The following is a 16,892-nucleotide window of genomic DNA, read 5'->3' as shown; positions in this document are numbered from 1 at the left end:
TGGTCTGAGTCCCGCAGCAAGGTGTGCCAGATGTGTGACATGGGGGAGGACGAGACGGTGGAGCATGTCATGCTGGAGTGTGAGAAGTATGAGAGAGACAGGCATGAGATGATGCAAGTGATCTTGAATGAATTAGGGCATAATAAGAATGAAAGAGTGGAGAAGACAGGAAGGGAATGGATGGTGTTGCTGCTGGGACTGTGTAGAGAGACGAGTGAAAGAATTATGTAGGCTGTGAAGGAGTATCTGGAAAGAATGTGGCGAGTGAGGTGTAGGGATCATTAACGAAGAGAAATGCTACTTTTTTTTCTGTTTTGTCTTTTTTGTCCTCTACAGGAGCATCCGATCCAAAGGCCTGGCTCTGGAGCGATCCCGAGCCACCTGTAGCATCAAGATCAAGATCAAGTGTGGAAGTGTAGAGTGTCGGCGGCTGGGCGATCACAGTGGGTGGCGACGCGGTTGTTTTGTTGACCTTTTCTGCCTCACTTGGCACTCCTTGCCTCAGTGTCCGGGCAGTAGATAAGCATCAGTAAACTGCTTTTTTTGCGGGAGTTTAGTCTCGGAGGAGGTAAGTGATTGGTAGACTGGCTACTCTGATCTGTCACCTGAAGGAAGGTTGCAGCAGTGAGTGTGTGATGGTTTGGTCTTCACACCTATAGAAGGACGAAAAGTTGTCCAAATGAAACTTTGGATTTCTTTTTTTTTTTTTTTTTTACAGCGATGGATAATGTGGTGTAATATACAACCTCAAACAACACTACAAGACTGGTGCTTGATGGATTACGTGGTGTAAATACTGTAGCCCCTAACAACACTCCCTACAAGACTTGTGCTTGACAGTAAGATGCTATTTTGCTAGGCAACACATAATGGTAGACTGGTGTAATATTAATTATTACCAATAGGTGGGTGACAAACTATCTTGCTAATTCATCACGATAACAATGTAAAATTATTGGTTGTTTGATCGCTTTTTCCCGCGTTTATCAATTCATCGGTATTGTCATTACTTTTGGTTTCAAACTAGAGATAAAACTAGCTAGAGCTGGGAGTAAAGATCCCAAAAAATTATATAGTTATTACAAGGTCAGTGATAAAAGAAATAAGGATAGGATTGGACCACTCAGAAAAGATGGTGTAGTAGTGGATCAAAATGAAGACATAGTAGAATTATTGAATGAACAATTTTCTTCAGTATTTACTAGGGAAAGAATAGGAAATCCTGTTACAAACAGTGTGACGAGTAGTTTAAGAGCTTTAGAAAATATTGATATAAAACCGGGAATTATTAGGAAATTTATTCTTGAACTAGACGATAGGAAAGCTAGTGGTCCTGATGAGCTACATGCCAGAGTACTTAGGGAGGGTGTAGACAGTATTTCTGAAGCACTTAAGTTAATCTTTGAAAGATCACTTAGGTTTGCTGAGATACCTCAGGACTGGAAGTTAGCTAATGTTACTCCAATATTTAAAAAGGTAGGAAGGATGATGCGAATAATTATAGACCGATCAGTTTAACTAGTATAGTATGTAAGATACTAGAGAAAATCATTAAGGGTAGTATTTGGGAGCATTTAAATGAGAATAGATTAATTAGAGATACCCAACATGGCTTTAGATCAGGGAGGTCCTGTCTTACAAATTTGCTCGATATCTTAGAATATATTACCAAGGAGTTAGATGATGGAAATAGCATAGATGTTATATATCTAGATTTTAGCAAGGCATTTGATAAGGTACCGCATAGGAGGCTAGTGTACAAATTGAGACTACATGGGATAGGGGTAGGTTAGTTGATTGGATTAGTGAATGGCTTTCTGATAGGAAACAGAGAGTAGTATTAAATGGGGCAATGTCTGAGTGGAAGGAAGTGGTTAGTGGGGTACCCCAAGGATCAGTGCTAGGACCTCTTCTTTTCTTGGTGTACATTAACGATTTAGATATAGGAATTAGTAGCAAAGTATCAAAGTTTGCAGATGATACTAAGATAGCATGTGCAGTACAGGGTGAAAAGGACAATTACAGAATACAACGAGACCTGGACAGGCTGATAGCATGGGCAGACAGGTGGCAGATGGAGTTTAATTCTAAAAGTGTCAGGTTATGCATTTAGGTAAAGACAACACAAACTTTAACTATGAGATGGAGGGATGTTGGCTAGAGGCAGTAGAGGAAGGAAAGGATTTAGGAGTAGTGATAGACAGGACTATGAAATTTTCAAAGCAATGTTTAGAAGCAAGAAATAGGGCAAATAGGATCCTGGGTTTTATAAATAGAAATGTTAGTTATAAAAGTAAGGAAGTGGTGCGTAGCTTATATAATTCCTATGTTAGGCCCCATTTAGAGTATTGCATACAGGCCTGGTCACCCACTATAGGCAGGATATCAACATGTTAGAAGCAGTTCAGAGAAGAGCAACTAGGATGATACCAGCATTAAAGCGCCTGGAGTATAGAGATAGATTAAAGGAATTAAACATGTTTTCATTTGAGAGGAGATGTATAAGAGGGATATGATAGAGTTATTTAAAATGTTCTCAGATACAAACTACATAGATGTGAGATCTTTCTTTACCTTAGAGGAGGAAATAGGACTAGAAATCATGGCAGGAAGATTAGAAAGCAAGGCTGCAGGTTAGATATAAGAAAATATTTCTTTAGTCATAGGGTGGTAGACTTCTGGAATGCATTGCCAGAGACGGTTGTAAATAGCACTAGTTTGACAATGTTTAAAAACAGATTAGATAAGCACTTAAATTTATTAGATTTATAATTATGTATAGCACTGCATGATAGTTTTTATAAGAAATTTACTATAGTTAAACAAGACATGATCCCCATGTATGGGGACCACAAATTGTAGAGGATTTCGCTGCAGGACTTAGCCCTGTTAATGGGCCAAATATTTAGAATTAGTATATAATGTATTGTGTACTTGTAAGTGTATCTTTAAGTACTGATGACGAGGTCGCTGTGCGACTGATACAGGATAACCTAGATGGGCCCTGGTGGCCCTTTGTTATCCTATTATTTATGTTATGTTATGTTATGTTATGTTAACTAGCATAAATATTTACATTTCCTTCCTGTGACAAATATGATTGTTTGTCTCCTTAGACTTTTCCAGGAAATGCCAAATTTGGTCTATTTTGGTATCCCTGATCAACTAAATCAAATTAAGTTCATCTAAATTAACCTAACCCGAAACTAATTAACAAAATTTAAACCGAATCTAACTCAGCTTTTGACATAATGTGTTGATTTTCAGAAGCATCTATATGAGTTGGTAATAGCTGAGCGCACAAAAGTTATTTCATAGACGTGAAGTACAGTGATCATACTACCACAACATGCAGTCACGTCATGTGCTACTGACAAGGACCAATAGTAACCATCAATCCAAACTAGCAAAAGTCAATTTATTTATTTTTTTATTTATTTTTTTTTTATTTATTTATTTTTTTTTAGCATGAGTTTACTGGTTTTTAATCCCTTCAGTGCTGGGACATATTTTTACCATGAGTTTTTGGGCGTTATTAGACAATTTCATTTACATTAGGGAGGGTTTATGGATTTGGAAGATGAATGGCCAGAGTCTTTATTCAATCCCCACTAAGTTTCTGAAGCTGTATAAAATCACTAAATAGTAAACAGAATGAATATGAAAGTGTATCATAGTACTGAATAGGTTAACTTTCAAAGTCAAATGTAGTTAGGTTATTTGAAATGGTACTTATTCATCAGTGAAGAGATAGGAAAAACATTGAAGTTATTTTTTAATACTATTATTGTTATTGTTATCATAAAAACTTTTTGCTTATCAATTTATTGGTTATCAGACAATAGATTTGTCACTAGTTATCTATTAATACCAGTTACCATCTATAAGTCTGTTGTTGTTGATTTATCAGTTATTATGATATTTGTTTATTTATTTATTTTTTTCATTTATTTATTTTTATTTATTTTTTTTTAATTTGTTTATTTGTTTATTTTTTGCTATTATGCCCACCCCAGGTTATTACTGAGAATGAGGTACAGTAACAATGATATTTTAGGTAGATTTTCATAAAGTTCCATTTTTATTTATATTTTATTTTTTATTTATTTATTTTGTATATTTTATTTATTTTTTTATTTTTTTTTATTTATTTAGCTATTTTATTTATTTATTTGTTTATTTTTATTTTATGTATTTTATTTTATTTTTTTAAGCTTAGATTATTTTGTTTGCTCTGGTGAATTTCACATGTTTTCAATTAACATGATAATGATTTTTCAGTAAAATTGCATATTTTTCCCAAAATGTCTTGGCATGCAAGTTGTGACAGTTAGGATACTCAATCACAGTAGTTAGCTATATCTTGTCATAACTATGTTACATAATATCCCCACAACAGCATTACTAACTATAACCCTTACATGGTTATTGACAGTCTTGTAAAGAACAAACATTGTACTGTAGTTATTCATCAGTGCATTGGAACACCCATCTTAGAGTCAGACTGCTCTTCTGATATCAACCCTGTTAGTGTCTTGACATCCCCATCAACTTTTCTTATCCATTAATTTCTGCTCCTCCAACTAGTTTATGGTAATCATTGAGATCCTGTGCAGTAATATTTTTTCCATGCCCTAGCCGGCCTTAACTCTCAGAAGGCTTATGGACTTGATAGGCTCCCTCCTATTGCTCTCCATAACTGTGTTTCAGTGCTTCCACCTTGCCTGGTCAATTTTTTTCAACTCTTTATCTACATTTGCCTTCCCATCTTGCTGGAAGTTTCCCTACATTCAACCTGTTGCACTCTAATTTCTCAAACTATTGTCTCATTGCTTTGATTTTCTGCTTTTCTAATTTATTTTTTAATCTATCCTCATCAGGAAGATTCTTAAACATATATCATTTCACAAGCTTATGTCTGATCACAAGTATGGGTTTCATTTTAAGGCCACTCTACTGGTGATCTGGCTTTCCTTACTGAATCTTGGTCATTCACTTCTAGGGATTACAGTGAAACTCACTACTGCATTAGACCAGTGACTCCTAGCCAGTGGTACGCATACCAGTAATGGTACGCAAATGCCTTCCAGATGGTACATAAGCACTTTTGGGATGATATGCAATTTTTTTGTTAAATTCATTCATTTCTCAGAGAAAATTTTTTATTTCCTTACACAAGATCTGTCATCAATCAGCTGGTGTTGTTGTTAGTTCATTTGTGTTTTCTGCTTGGGAACAAATTGATATTTGCTAGGATTGAGTTTTACTGAAACCAGGTGGTACACAGGGACTGCACAGGACCCCCAAATGGTACTGACTCAGGAAAAGTTTGGGTACCACTGCTTTAGACATATCAAAAGCTTTTTGTTGAGTATGGTACAAAGCTTTGATATCCAAACTAACCTACTACAGCTTCTATCCTTCTCTCTAACTTCTGCTCAAGTTTTTTTTCTGATCAATCTATTGTTGTTGTTATGGACAGTCTGTTAATTTCCTAAGTCTAATAAAAATTCACTTCAGTTGCTCTTGGTTCTATCCATTTTGTATTATTCATCCATCATCTTAACCAAATCTCTTGGCGTATCCTTACCTACACTAATAATACTCCCTACACTCTTCCATGCCTTTTTCAAAAGTGTTCTGCCCTTCAGGAATCAAGTATGCAGGAGAGCCACAGAATGCCTTACTTTATATATATATATATATATATATATATATATATATATATATATATATATATATATATATATATATATATATATATATATATATATATATATATATATATATATATATATATATATATATATATATATATATATATATATATATATATATATATATATATATATATATATATATATATATATATATATATATATATATATATATATATATATATATATATATATATATATATATATATATATATATATATATATATATATATATATATATATATATATATATATATATATATATATATATATATATATATATATATATATATATATATATATATATATATATATATATATATATATATATATATATATATATATATATATATATATATATATATATATATATATATATATATATATATATATATATATATATATATATATATATATATATATATATATATATATATATATATATATATATATATATATATATATATATATATATATATATATATATATATATATATATATATATATATATATATATATATATATATATATATATATATATATATATATATATATATATATATATATATATATATATATATATATATATATATATATATATATATATATATGATGGTGATGGAAAGAAACTCAGGAGTAGCAGGAGTATTTTATTTATGGGAGAAATAAAATACTCCTGCTACTCCTGAGTTTCTTTCCATCACCCACCAACCCACCTGTTCCACATTGTTATATATATATATATATATATATATATATATATATATATATATATATATATATATATATATATATATATATATATATATATATATATATATATATTCTTTTATCCTTTTTCATTTGTTAGGTATTGGGTCTGTAATATCAAAAGAAAAATGGCAGCAATGACAGCAAGTGTACTAAACAACTTTGCGGACTTGGTGATGTCGCTGCCAATACCTTCCTTAGAGGCAACCATAAAACAAAATCCAGCCGTTATTGATACAACAGGTGAGTAAAGTGTATTGATTGTAAAACTGAAGGCAGAGACAACATGGTATGCAGAAAACTTATTTAGTGTCACACAGGAGTTACTGCAGTTATATGTTTACTGAATTCTAGAAACAGATGGTTGCTCAGTGTTCAAAGTATCTTTGAATGATTTCAAACAAACAAATGAAATCTTATATATGATGTTGTGTAAGGATGCTTCATAATTTATGGTCTAGAATGAATCTTTGAACTAACATGAAGGGTGTTGTCCATTTGTCATGCAACCTACATCCCAATTATCTACATAACAGTTGAAATAGGTGATATCAGAGCATAGTGGGGCAAAATCTACCATATCTTCAGATTATCTTTTTTTTTTTTAGACTTGTGTATCATGTTGACTCCTAGAAACAAATACAGCGCTTTGATGTATGTATATATTCTTTTGTTAATCTAAAGTATATTAATGTATTTTATTACATGTTACTTACTCTCTTGATGTACTTTTCCTATAGTCACTCCCAATATCAGCTTCTTTTAATATTATTTCTATCCACACTTCTTCTCTGTTCTACTTTTTGAGATGATTAATTAATACAATTATCTTTATAGGATATGATGGGAGAACAGCTCTTCAAAAAGCAGTGATGGTTGGAAACCTGCACGTCGTGAGGCTGTTGCTACAGTATGGAAGTGATCCAAATGTCAGGGCACAATCAGGTAGGCTATTTTGAATGCTGTGTGGTCTGTATCAGAAACTGTTTCCTTATGAATGAAATTAAAGAGTATGAGAGGGAATTCTTAAAATAATGTGCAAGATGTAGAGTGTACAACTAGGACATTCACTTTACTGTTAGAAATAATTCTAATGATAAGAAATATCAACAAATCAGTATTGAGTGAGAACTAATTTGTAGTTTCTCTTTACAGGGGAGACTGCTGTACATGTAGCCTGCTGTAGAGGATTGCTTAACATGGTTGTGGTGCTGCTGAAGCATGGAGGCGATCCCATGGTGACTGATGGCGCTGGGAGGGTTGCCATTCACTGTGCTGCTATCGCTGGTTCCCCGTATGTTGCTATCAATGTCCTTCACCCTTTTTCTTTACTCAGTCCAGAATGAAATGCAGCACAAATAGTAAGCAAAAGTTATATTTGCCATTGAGATGTAAACTGCCAACACAAGAAAATGTAGAATGTAAGACTTGTTTGTGGGCAGGTTGCTGGTGCAGTACCTGGCAGAGGTGTGTGAAGTTAATCTTGAAGCTGAAGATGCCCAAGGCTGCACTCCTCTGCACATTGCTGCCTCCTGTGGACACCTCTCTCTAGTGGAATACCTCGTCAAAACTAAAAAGTATTATGTTAAAGTCTCTCTCCCATCTCCAGTACCTCTTTTTTCACATCCAGTCCCAATTCCAGTTTTATATCTGTCACAATGATGGCAACTTTGTGTTGTCAATTGCAGTTTGACTCCCAGCCATAGATATTTCTATTTTGATCTATTGGTTCTTCTTTTTTAATGCAATATTTTTATGTGCACAAATTGCAACCTGAATGAAATTACATGATTATATATATATATATATATATATATATATATATATATATATATATATATATATATATATATATATATATATATATATATATATATATATATATATATATATATATATATGTGTGTGTGTGTGTGTGTGTGTGTGTGTGTGTGTGTGTGTGTGTGTGTGTGTTTTCTTTCTTGTTTGCATAAAATTCATGAATGAATGAATGATACTAGCCAAGAAATAATCATCAATATTCTTAATTATTTTCAACTTATTTTCATTTTGTAAAATCTCTGTCTCTCTCTCTCTCTCTCTCTCTCTCTCTCTCTCTCTCTCTCTCTCTCTCTCTCTCTCTCTCTCTCTCTCTCTCTCTCTACATATATGTAACACCTTAATCATAACAGAGTGAATAGAACCAAGGTGGACTCTGAAGGCAATACAGTGGTGCACTGTGGTGCTGCTGGAGGAGTGTCTGGAGTGTGCTGGGTATTGGTGTATCCTGGAGCTGAGCATCTCCTCTCTACCTCCAATGCAGCCGGCTTCACCCCTGCCCAAGTGGCCCATGCATCGATTTCTGTGTTAGTGTCCCATATTGGCAACTTTCTTTACCAACCAGTGGTCAGATCACAATATGATATCAGAAATATTATAAGGAGGACACATTCACTACATGCTGTCTTCAGATGTTGACATGAGGCACTTAACTATTTTTCTCTCTCTCTCTCTCTCTCTCTCTCTCTCTCTCTCTCTCTCTCTCTCTCTCTCTCTCTCTCTCTCTCTCTCTCTCTCTCTCTGAGAGACATCTTTAACAAGGCCTTACAAAAGTTTTGGTGTCAGCCTTCTAGATCACCCAGGAAATATATGGACCTCAGGATCTCATCCCAGCTATGGCCAGGACATATAAATATCAGTAGCATATTTTCCTGACCAGTAACTCATGTCATACCTCTCCACCATAGAACTTTCACTCCTCCCTCAAACACCATTCATATTCGCACACTCCACTAGTATGCTACTCCTGTTTATCATACTTTCCCTCAGTATGATTTTAAATGTATAGTTTTTTGCTTTCCTTAAGTACAAGTTGCATAAATCTCAAGGAATCATTATGACTCCATAGATTTTCATCCACTTTGCTATAATTCTTCTCTCAATAAACTATTCATTATCATTATCATCAGTCATTATTATTATTTTTTTTTCTATTATTATTATTATTATGATGATGATGATGATGATGATGCATTCTTACACATTTCAAACAAACTTACACTCATTCTCTCCATGTCACAAAAACAACCACCAAAAGGGATTGGTTACATCTTCATGTATATATTGTCATGTTTACAGTATGTGACCATGGAGTCTTTGCTCTCCTCATCAAATGGGATACAGGTAACTCTCGATTTACGAGTGTTTGATTTACACGTTTTTGTTATAATGCGACCGAAAAAATATTATTATTAATTCAATTTGCGTGATCGGTTTGCTTATACACGATTTGGCCCAACCGCATTTTCAAACTGAGCGCCAGACGCAATTTCAAACTGCGTGCCAGAGAGTTCCATAGCTGGCCGATAGGTGGGAGCTCCGTGGCCGGGTCCAAGAAGCAGGTTGTTGTCTATGTTGGTACAGACAACCTCCATAGCAACCTCCTGCTCACATACCAATCTTCGAAAAATAGCATCCACAAAGATTCATTGCTGTTGGCGGTGGAGGTTGGTAGCTCACCTAAAAGTGCTCATTGGCTACCAGGAGCTGGATCCAAGAAACTTTAACAACGTCAGAGCAACCTCCTGCTGCAAAATGGCATCCATGAACGCTTGGAGGGACAGTAACGAAGTTGATATCAGGTTGCTCTCAGGTTGCTGGGGTGTTACTGTCTTATATATGCATTTATGTTCACAAAACAACATTTCTACTAGCTTTTTACAAACCTTGCCCCCAAGAAAGGATTGTTTTGTAATGCATAAAGTGAAATCTTACATGGAATGCCAAAAAATAAAGCAGAGATGAGATCAGCCTCAGACGAGGCGGAGACTTGCGGCGACTCGGCCACTTTTTCTTCTTCTTGTGACCCTTTTAGCTTGCGTGTTGCTTTCATCACGATATTTGTTTCCATTCCTCTATTGCCTGCTACAATGGATATCATATCTTAGTATTCATATACGCTCATGCCATGAGGATAACCTCGACTCTGTGGCACTGAGCGATGAATTACTAATGAAATACCACTGTATTTCATTAGTAATTCACTATCACTCAGTGCCACAGAGTCGAGGTTATCCTCATGGCATGAGCGTATATGAATACTAAGATATGATATCCATTATAGCAGGCAATAGAGGAAGATGGTGACTGACAGTAGTGAAGGCAGTGACGCAGTGAGTATTTTGTTTACATATTCGTTGTTTTGTTGTTTTCTCTTATTATTTTCTGCTTTCTTTTATTATTTCTTGCTTTTTCCTTTACTTTTTATACACTTCTAGTTTTTAGAATGGTAAATAATAAAAACATGTTAATTTAGCCAAATAAATTGAGTATATTTTACAAATTTTTGTGGACCACATCCCGCATCCCCCCTATTATCTATTGTTTCTTATGAGAATTACATATTTGTTTTACGCGAATTTTGATATACGCGATGCCTCTTGGAACGCATCTATCGCATAAATCGAGAGTTACCTGTATATACAAAATCTGGGTATTTATTATTTATTATTTTCAGTTACTCTTCTATTTGTGTATCAGAAACCTTTCTCCAATTAACATGATTGTATTTACATGCTTGATGTATGTAATTTGATTGTGCTTTCTTTCCTCTTGTATATCTCACCTTTCCAGCTCTCCTGACTGCCGCCGGTGGATTGACAGGTGGACTAGACAGTATGAACAGAGTAAAACACTAGAGTCTCCGTGCTGGCCTTGGTTAATACAACTCTTCACTCCATTCACAATATTCTATATAGGAATTGTAAGTATCACTCTTTCTTTTTATATCAACTCCATATTGCAGTGGGTTTGCTTGCTGTAGAGCTTGAAATATGCCCTTACACTACCTCTTCCCTGTCACTGTTGGGAAGCAGTGTGTAGTTTTAGGTTACATTCAAATTACATTCTTTTTCTGAATATTTCAAAATGATCTCGGAAAAGAATTCATGACATTGCATCTCTTACTATATTTTTTATCTTGCATGTAGATCTGATTGGATATATTGAAGTCTTTTCTTGGTCTTCAGAAGACATTAGATCATGTAAAAAAGTTTGGCATTAAGGAATAGTTTGTTTAATTATGAATAAGGGTACTTTTTATATTGGCTGTGAGTGGATGTATGATATCCCCTTAGGGGGCAGCTTAGAAACAATGAAAAATCAATCTGAAGGTGTGATGAACTTGTACTCTCTTCCATATCCAGCTCCAATCCATATGTCATTCTTGGCAGAATATTCCCAATACTTTTCTATACATCCATACACATTTTTCCCTTTCATGATCCTCTAAGTGATCCCACACCCCTGTCTTATTTTTCTATGCATATTATGTTTACATAACATTATCGCCAGATACCTAAAGTTGTTTACTTTCTCCTTTGTCTTTGCTCTCATAACCATCTCATGCCTTCATACAGCTGTGCATGCATTTATTATATGAAAACATGAACTTCCATCATATTTGCAGCTTCTGTGTGTTTTTATGTTGCCTCACCACCAGTGGATGACAGGACTGCCAGTATTCCTTGTGACCCTCACTGTGATGGCTCGCCAACACCACCGACTCAAGCATCCCATCAGGTGAGTTGTGTGTGCTGCAATAATAAAAGGTAATTCTGTATTTTGAAACCATCATCACTGTTGTAGCTGTTGCAGTCATCATCATCCTCATCATGGTGATAGCAGGAATAGCTTGGCCACAGGGACAAATGGAAAGATATAGAATAAAAATAAATCCTGTCTTACAGATCTGTGTTGTGTGAAGTTTAATTTATATGATATGGTGTATTAAAGATTGATGAGTTAAAGGCAGTATGAAGAGTAGACTTAGTATAGTAATCTCTCCTATTTGAATGTTTCTATCTCAAAATATGATTTTGGTGAATGTTCTTCCACTTATCCATTACTCAAGTTAACAATGTGGCAGTGTAGTTATAGAAATTGGGATTCTGAAAATCATTAGTTTCCACCTCTCTAATAACTGAAAATATGTCTTGATTTTGCAGATGGCCCAATCCTATATACTTGGGAGCTTATGGGGGTGGCCTCTTTTCCACATTGGCTTGTTACACAGTTCACATCAAAGCCCACCAGCATGAGCCTGTCTTGGTGTCCCTCATCATGTGGACCCTGATGTTCATCCATATGTTCATTTTCTACAGATTAGTCACAGGTTTGAATCTTTCTATTACACACACACACACACACACACACACACACACACACACACACACACACACACACACACACACACACACACACACACACACACACACACACACACAAACACCAGCGTAGTGTAGTGGTTAGCACGCTCGACTCACAATCGAGAGGGTCCAGGTTCGAGTCTCGGAAAGCAGTGAGGCAAATGGGCAAGCCTCTTAATGTGTAGTCCCTGTTCACTTAGCAGTAAATAGGTATGGGATGTAACTCAGGGGTTGTGGCCTCGCTTTCTTGGTGTGTGGAGTGTGTGTTGTGGTCTCAGTCCTACCCGAAGATCGGTCTATGAGCTCTGAGCTCGCTCTGTAATGGGGAAGACTGGCTCATTGACCAGCAGACGACCGAGGAGGAGGAGGTGAATCACACACACACACACACACACACACACAAGTGCCACAAGGGTCAGTGTTAGCCCCCATTATGTTTCAGATTTATGTAAACGACATTCATGTTGGGATAAACAGTTATATAAATTTATTTGCTGATGATGCAAAGCTGCTAAGAGTTATCAAAACCAGAGAAGACTGTCTGCTGTTGCAGGAAGATATAAACAAGATCTAAGAGTGGAGCATGAAGTGGAAATTGGAGTTTAATGCCATAAAATGACACATAATGGAACTAGGAAAGAATAAGAGAAGATCAGAAAGGAACTTTTTGATGAGAGAGGAAGGAACGAATAATGAAGACTAAAGACGAAAAAGATCTGGGAGTGATCATACAGGAAAATCTGAGACCCGAAAAACACATAAGCAAGATATATGGACTATCATATAAAATGTTGACTAATATAAGAGTGGCATTTCATTACATGGATAAAGATATGATGAAAAAAATCACCACAAGCATGATACGTCCAAGGCTGGAATATGCAGCAGTGGTATGGTCTCCAAGCTCCTAAAAGGATATAAGAAAATTGGAAAGGATACAGAAGATTGCTACAAAGACTGTTCCGCAATTAAAGGACCTCACATATGAAGAACAACTGAAGGAAATGGGACTGCCAACCTTACAAGATAGAAGAGAACATGGGGACCTAATAACAATGTATAAGATAGTAAATGATATTGAAAAGATAGACAAAGAAGACCTGGTGCTGTTGACAGAAGATGATGGAAGGACAAGAGGACATGAAAAAAAGATCAGGATGAGGCAGTGTGTGAAGGATATTGGAATATACAGTTTTCCACACAGAACGGTGGAAAAATGGAATGCATTTGATAATGAAGTTGTTACAGCACATAATGTGCATAACTTTAAGGAAAAATTAGATAAATGGAGATATGGTGACAGGACACTATGAGCCCTGCTCGAACCCTGTACAATACAACTAGGTAAATACACACACACACACACACACACACACACACACACACACACACACACACACGCAAATGGAGTTCAACACGACAAAATGCAAGAAAATAGAGTTTGGCAAGAGTGAAAGAAGAATCAGGAGTATGTACAAGATAGGAAATGAAGACATAAAAACCAGTCATGAAGAAAAAGACCTTGGGGTGACAATTACCAATGACCTATCGCCAGAGAGACATATAAACAAAATAATTGGAGAAGTATTGAACTTATTGAGGAACATAAGAGTGGCGTCAGATATTTAGATGAAGAAATGATGAAGAAAATAATTACTGCAATGATAAGACCGAGGCTTGAATATGCAACAATACAGTGGGCTCCGAACTTAAAGAAACACATAAGGAAACTAGAGAAAGTACAGAGGGCTGCAACAAAATGGTGCCTGACTTAAGAGATTTGACTTATGAAGACAGACTGAAAAGAATGCAACTTCCAACCCTGGAAAACAGAAGAGAAAGGGAGACCTGATAGCAATATACAGAGTGATGATTGGCATGGAAAAATGGATAGGGAAGATCTGTGTATGTGGAATGAAAGAATGTCGAGAGGGCATGGGAAAAACTAAAATGGCCACTTATAGGAGAGATGTGAAAAATATAGCTTCCTCATAGAAGGGTGGAAGCATGGAATAGTTTAGACGTGGAAGTGGTCAACGCAAGGAATATTCATGATTTTAAGAAAAAGCTGGACATTAATAGATATGGAGACGGGACAACACGAGCATAGCTCTTTTCCCGTATGTTACAATTAGGTAAATACAATTAGGTAAATACACACACACACACACATTGAAGGAAAAAGTAGAGATGGAGAAAGAAAACCAACAACTAAGGAAACAATGTGAAGAGATGAAGGCTAAACTCCTAGAAATGGAGATGAAAATATCCGAAGGGGACTTGAGGAAGGAGGAATGCCTTAATCTAATTGATGCCAGGATGAAAGAAGTGAACCATGAACATCAGGAGGTACAAAGGTCCTTTAGGAGATAGTGAAAAAGCAGGAAGAGGAAAATAAAGTGATTACAGAGTGAAATGGTAAAGGCACTAAAGGAAAATGAGTATGTGGTGAGAGATATTGCTGAAAAGAAAAATGTGTGATCATAACAGGATTAAGGGAGGAAACTAACAGAAACTGGCAGGATAGGAGGATAAGGAAAATGACAGGATTAAGTCTTTACTGAATAAGATCTCTGTGGAGGAAGAGGACTTATATGCTGAGGTAGAAGAAAGTGTGAGATTGGGAGCTTTTGAGGAAGGCAAGAATAGACCATTAAAATTGAAATTAAAGTCTCAGGTGGCAGCTGAGGCCTTGTTGAGGAGGGCTTGGAAACTTAAGGACTCTGAGGAAACCAAAACAATTTACATAAGAAGAAATATGTCACAGGATGAGAATGAAAATGAAAGAGCTTGTAACTGAAGTGAAAGAGAGGAATGACGAAAGAACAGAGGAGGAAAAGACCAAGTTTTTGGAGGATGAGAAATGGGAGGCTAAAGAAGTGGTGGATAAAACAGGCGGAATAGACATTACATGGAAGAAAGAGACTAGGAATGGAATACAAGTGACTTACATGAATATAGATGGATTTCTGTCTAAGAGGCTAGAATGTATGGATTACCTAAGAAATAACGAACCGGACATAATGTGTGTAGTGGAAACAAAGCTAAGGCCCAAAATAAAGCTAGACTGGTTTGTTGTAAAACACTACAAAGTATGGAGAAATGATAGAAAAAATAAAGGAGGTGGTGGTATAATGGTTCTTACTAAGGAAGATCTGATAGTGAAGGAGGTGAACTATAGTAAGAGAAATGAGGAAGTGATAAGTATGCTTATAACAGATGGCAAGAGGGACATTAATATTATAACAGTATACATACCACCCAGAACCAGTGCTTGGGAATATGAACAGTACCAAATGGTGATGAGAAATACTCTAGACAGAATGAAGCAAGAACTCATCAGAAAGGATAGAGTGATGATAGTCGGAGACTTTAATTGTAAAGAAATAGTGTGGGAAGACTACGAAGTGGTGAACGGTGGTGAGTGGGCAGAGGAATTGTTAAAGGTAGCAACAAATAACTTGATGACACAGTGGGTGAGATCACCAACAAGGTGCAGGGGACAAGATGTTGCAGCAAGGTTGGATTTGGTATTTACCAGGGCATCTCTAAAAGAGGAAATTGAACATAAATGTCCCTTGGGAGAAGCGATCATGATGTCCTAAGCTTTGAGCTGGATACGGAATTAAGCACGAATAAGATTGTGGAACGCAGGAGGAAAAATTAAATTATGTTAGGGCAAATTATAACCATATAAGGGAGTTCTTTAATGAAATTGACTGGTCCGTGGTATACCAGGAAAGGGATATGCAATTGAAATACGATAAATTTATGGATTTGTATAACTCTGCTGTGAAAAAGTTTGTGCCATATTACAGAAAGAGGACTTTAAATAATAAACAGTGGTTTAATAGAAATTGTGAAGAAGCAAAAAAGAACAAAGAAAAGGCATGGAAGAAACTTAAGAAAAACAGTGATGTATTATCAAGAGAAGTTTACAAAACAGCAAGGAATAGATATGTTGAAGTAAGGAGAACAGCACAGAAGGAATATGAACAGAGGGTGGTGGAAAACTGTGATAGTGACCCAAAATGTTTTACAAATTCATAAATGGAAAACTAAATATAAGGGAGGCAATAGTAAAGGTAAAAAATGGGGAAGAAGTATATGAAGATGCTGGAGATATAGCTGAAATTTTGAATGACAACTTTTGCAAAGTGTTTACAAAGGAGGAGCATTTTATGGGAGGAAGGCCTATGGAAATAAAGCAAATGCAGGACATCATGGTTACTAAGGAAGA

General features: G+C 35.6%; 1 protein-coding gene across 5 annotated transcripts in view; it reads left to right on the top strand.

The window, feature by feature from the left end:
- Window positions 1-402: 402 nt before the first annotated feature.
- Window positions 403-16,892, top strand: part of LOC123502372 (palmitoyltransferase akr1-like) — a 29,818-nt gene continuing 13,328 nt past the window's right edge. The window contains exons 1-9 of one of the 5 annotated variants that reach the window (XM_045251547.1): window positions 403-568; window positions 6,568-6,710; window positions 7,305-7,412; window positions 7,623-7,761; window positions 7,910-8,044; window positions 8,639-8,812; window positions 11,079-11,208; window positions 11,947-12,026; window positions 12,452-12,618. In XM_045251547.1, coding sequence (XP_045107482.1) covers window positions 6,596-6,710; window positions 7,305-7,412; window positions 7,623-7,761; window positions 7,910-8,044; window positions 8,639-8,812; window positions 11,079-11,208; window positions 11,947-12,026; window positions 12,452-12,618 — 1,048 coding nt within the window. In that variant the 5' untranslated portion in view covers window positions 403-568; window positions 6,568-6,595. Of the gene's footprint in view, window positions 569-714; window positions 840-3,063; window positions 3,387-6,567; window positions 6,711-7,304; window positions 7,413-7,622; window positions 7,762-7,909; window positions 8,045-8,638; window positions 8,813-11,078; window positions 11,209-11,913; window positions 12,027-12,451; window positions 12,619-16,892 lie in introns of those variants that run through there. The other 4 variants (XM_045251546.1, XM_045251548.1, XM_045251544.1 and 1 more) reach the window with 4 other exon arrangements.

Source organism: Portunus trituberculatus, chromosome 11, assembly GCF_017591435.1.
Source record: "Portunus trituberculatus isolate SZX2019 chromosome 11, ASM1759143v1, whole genome shotgun sequence".
NCBI lineage: Eukaryota > Metazoa > Arthropoda > Malacostraca > Decapoda > Portunidae > Portunus > Portunus trituberculatus.
This window is presented reverse-complemented; position numbering and strand designations above follow the sequence as displayed.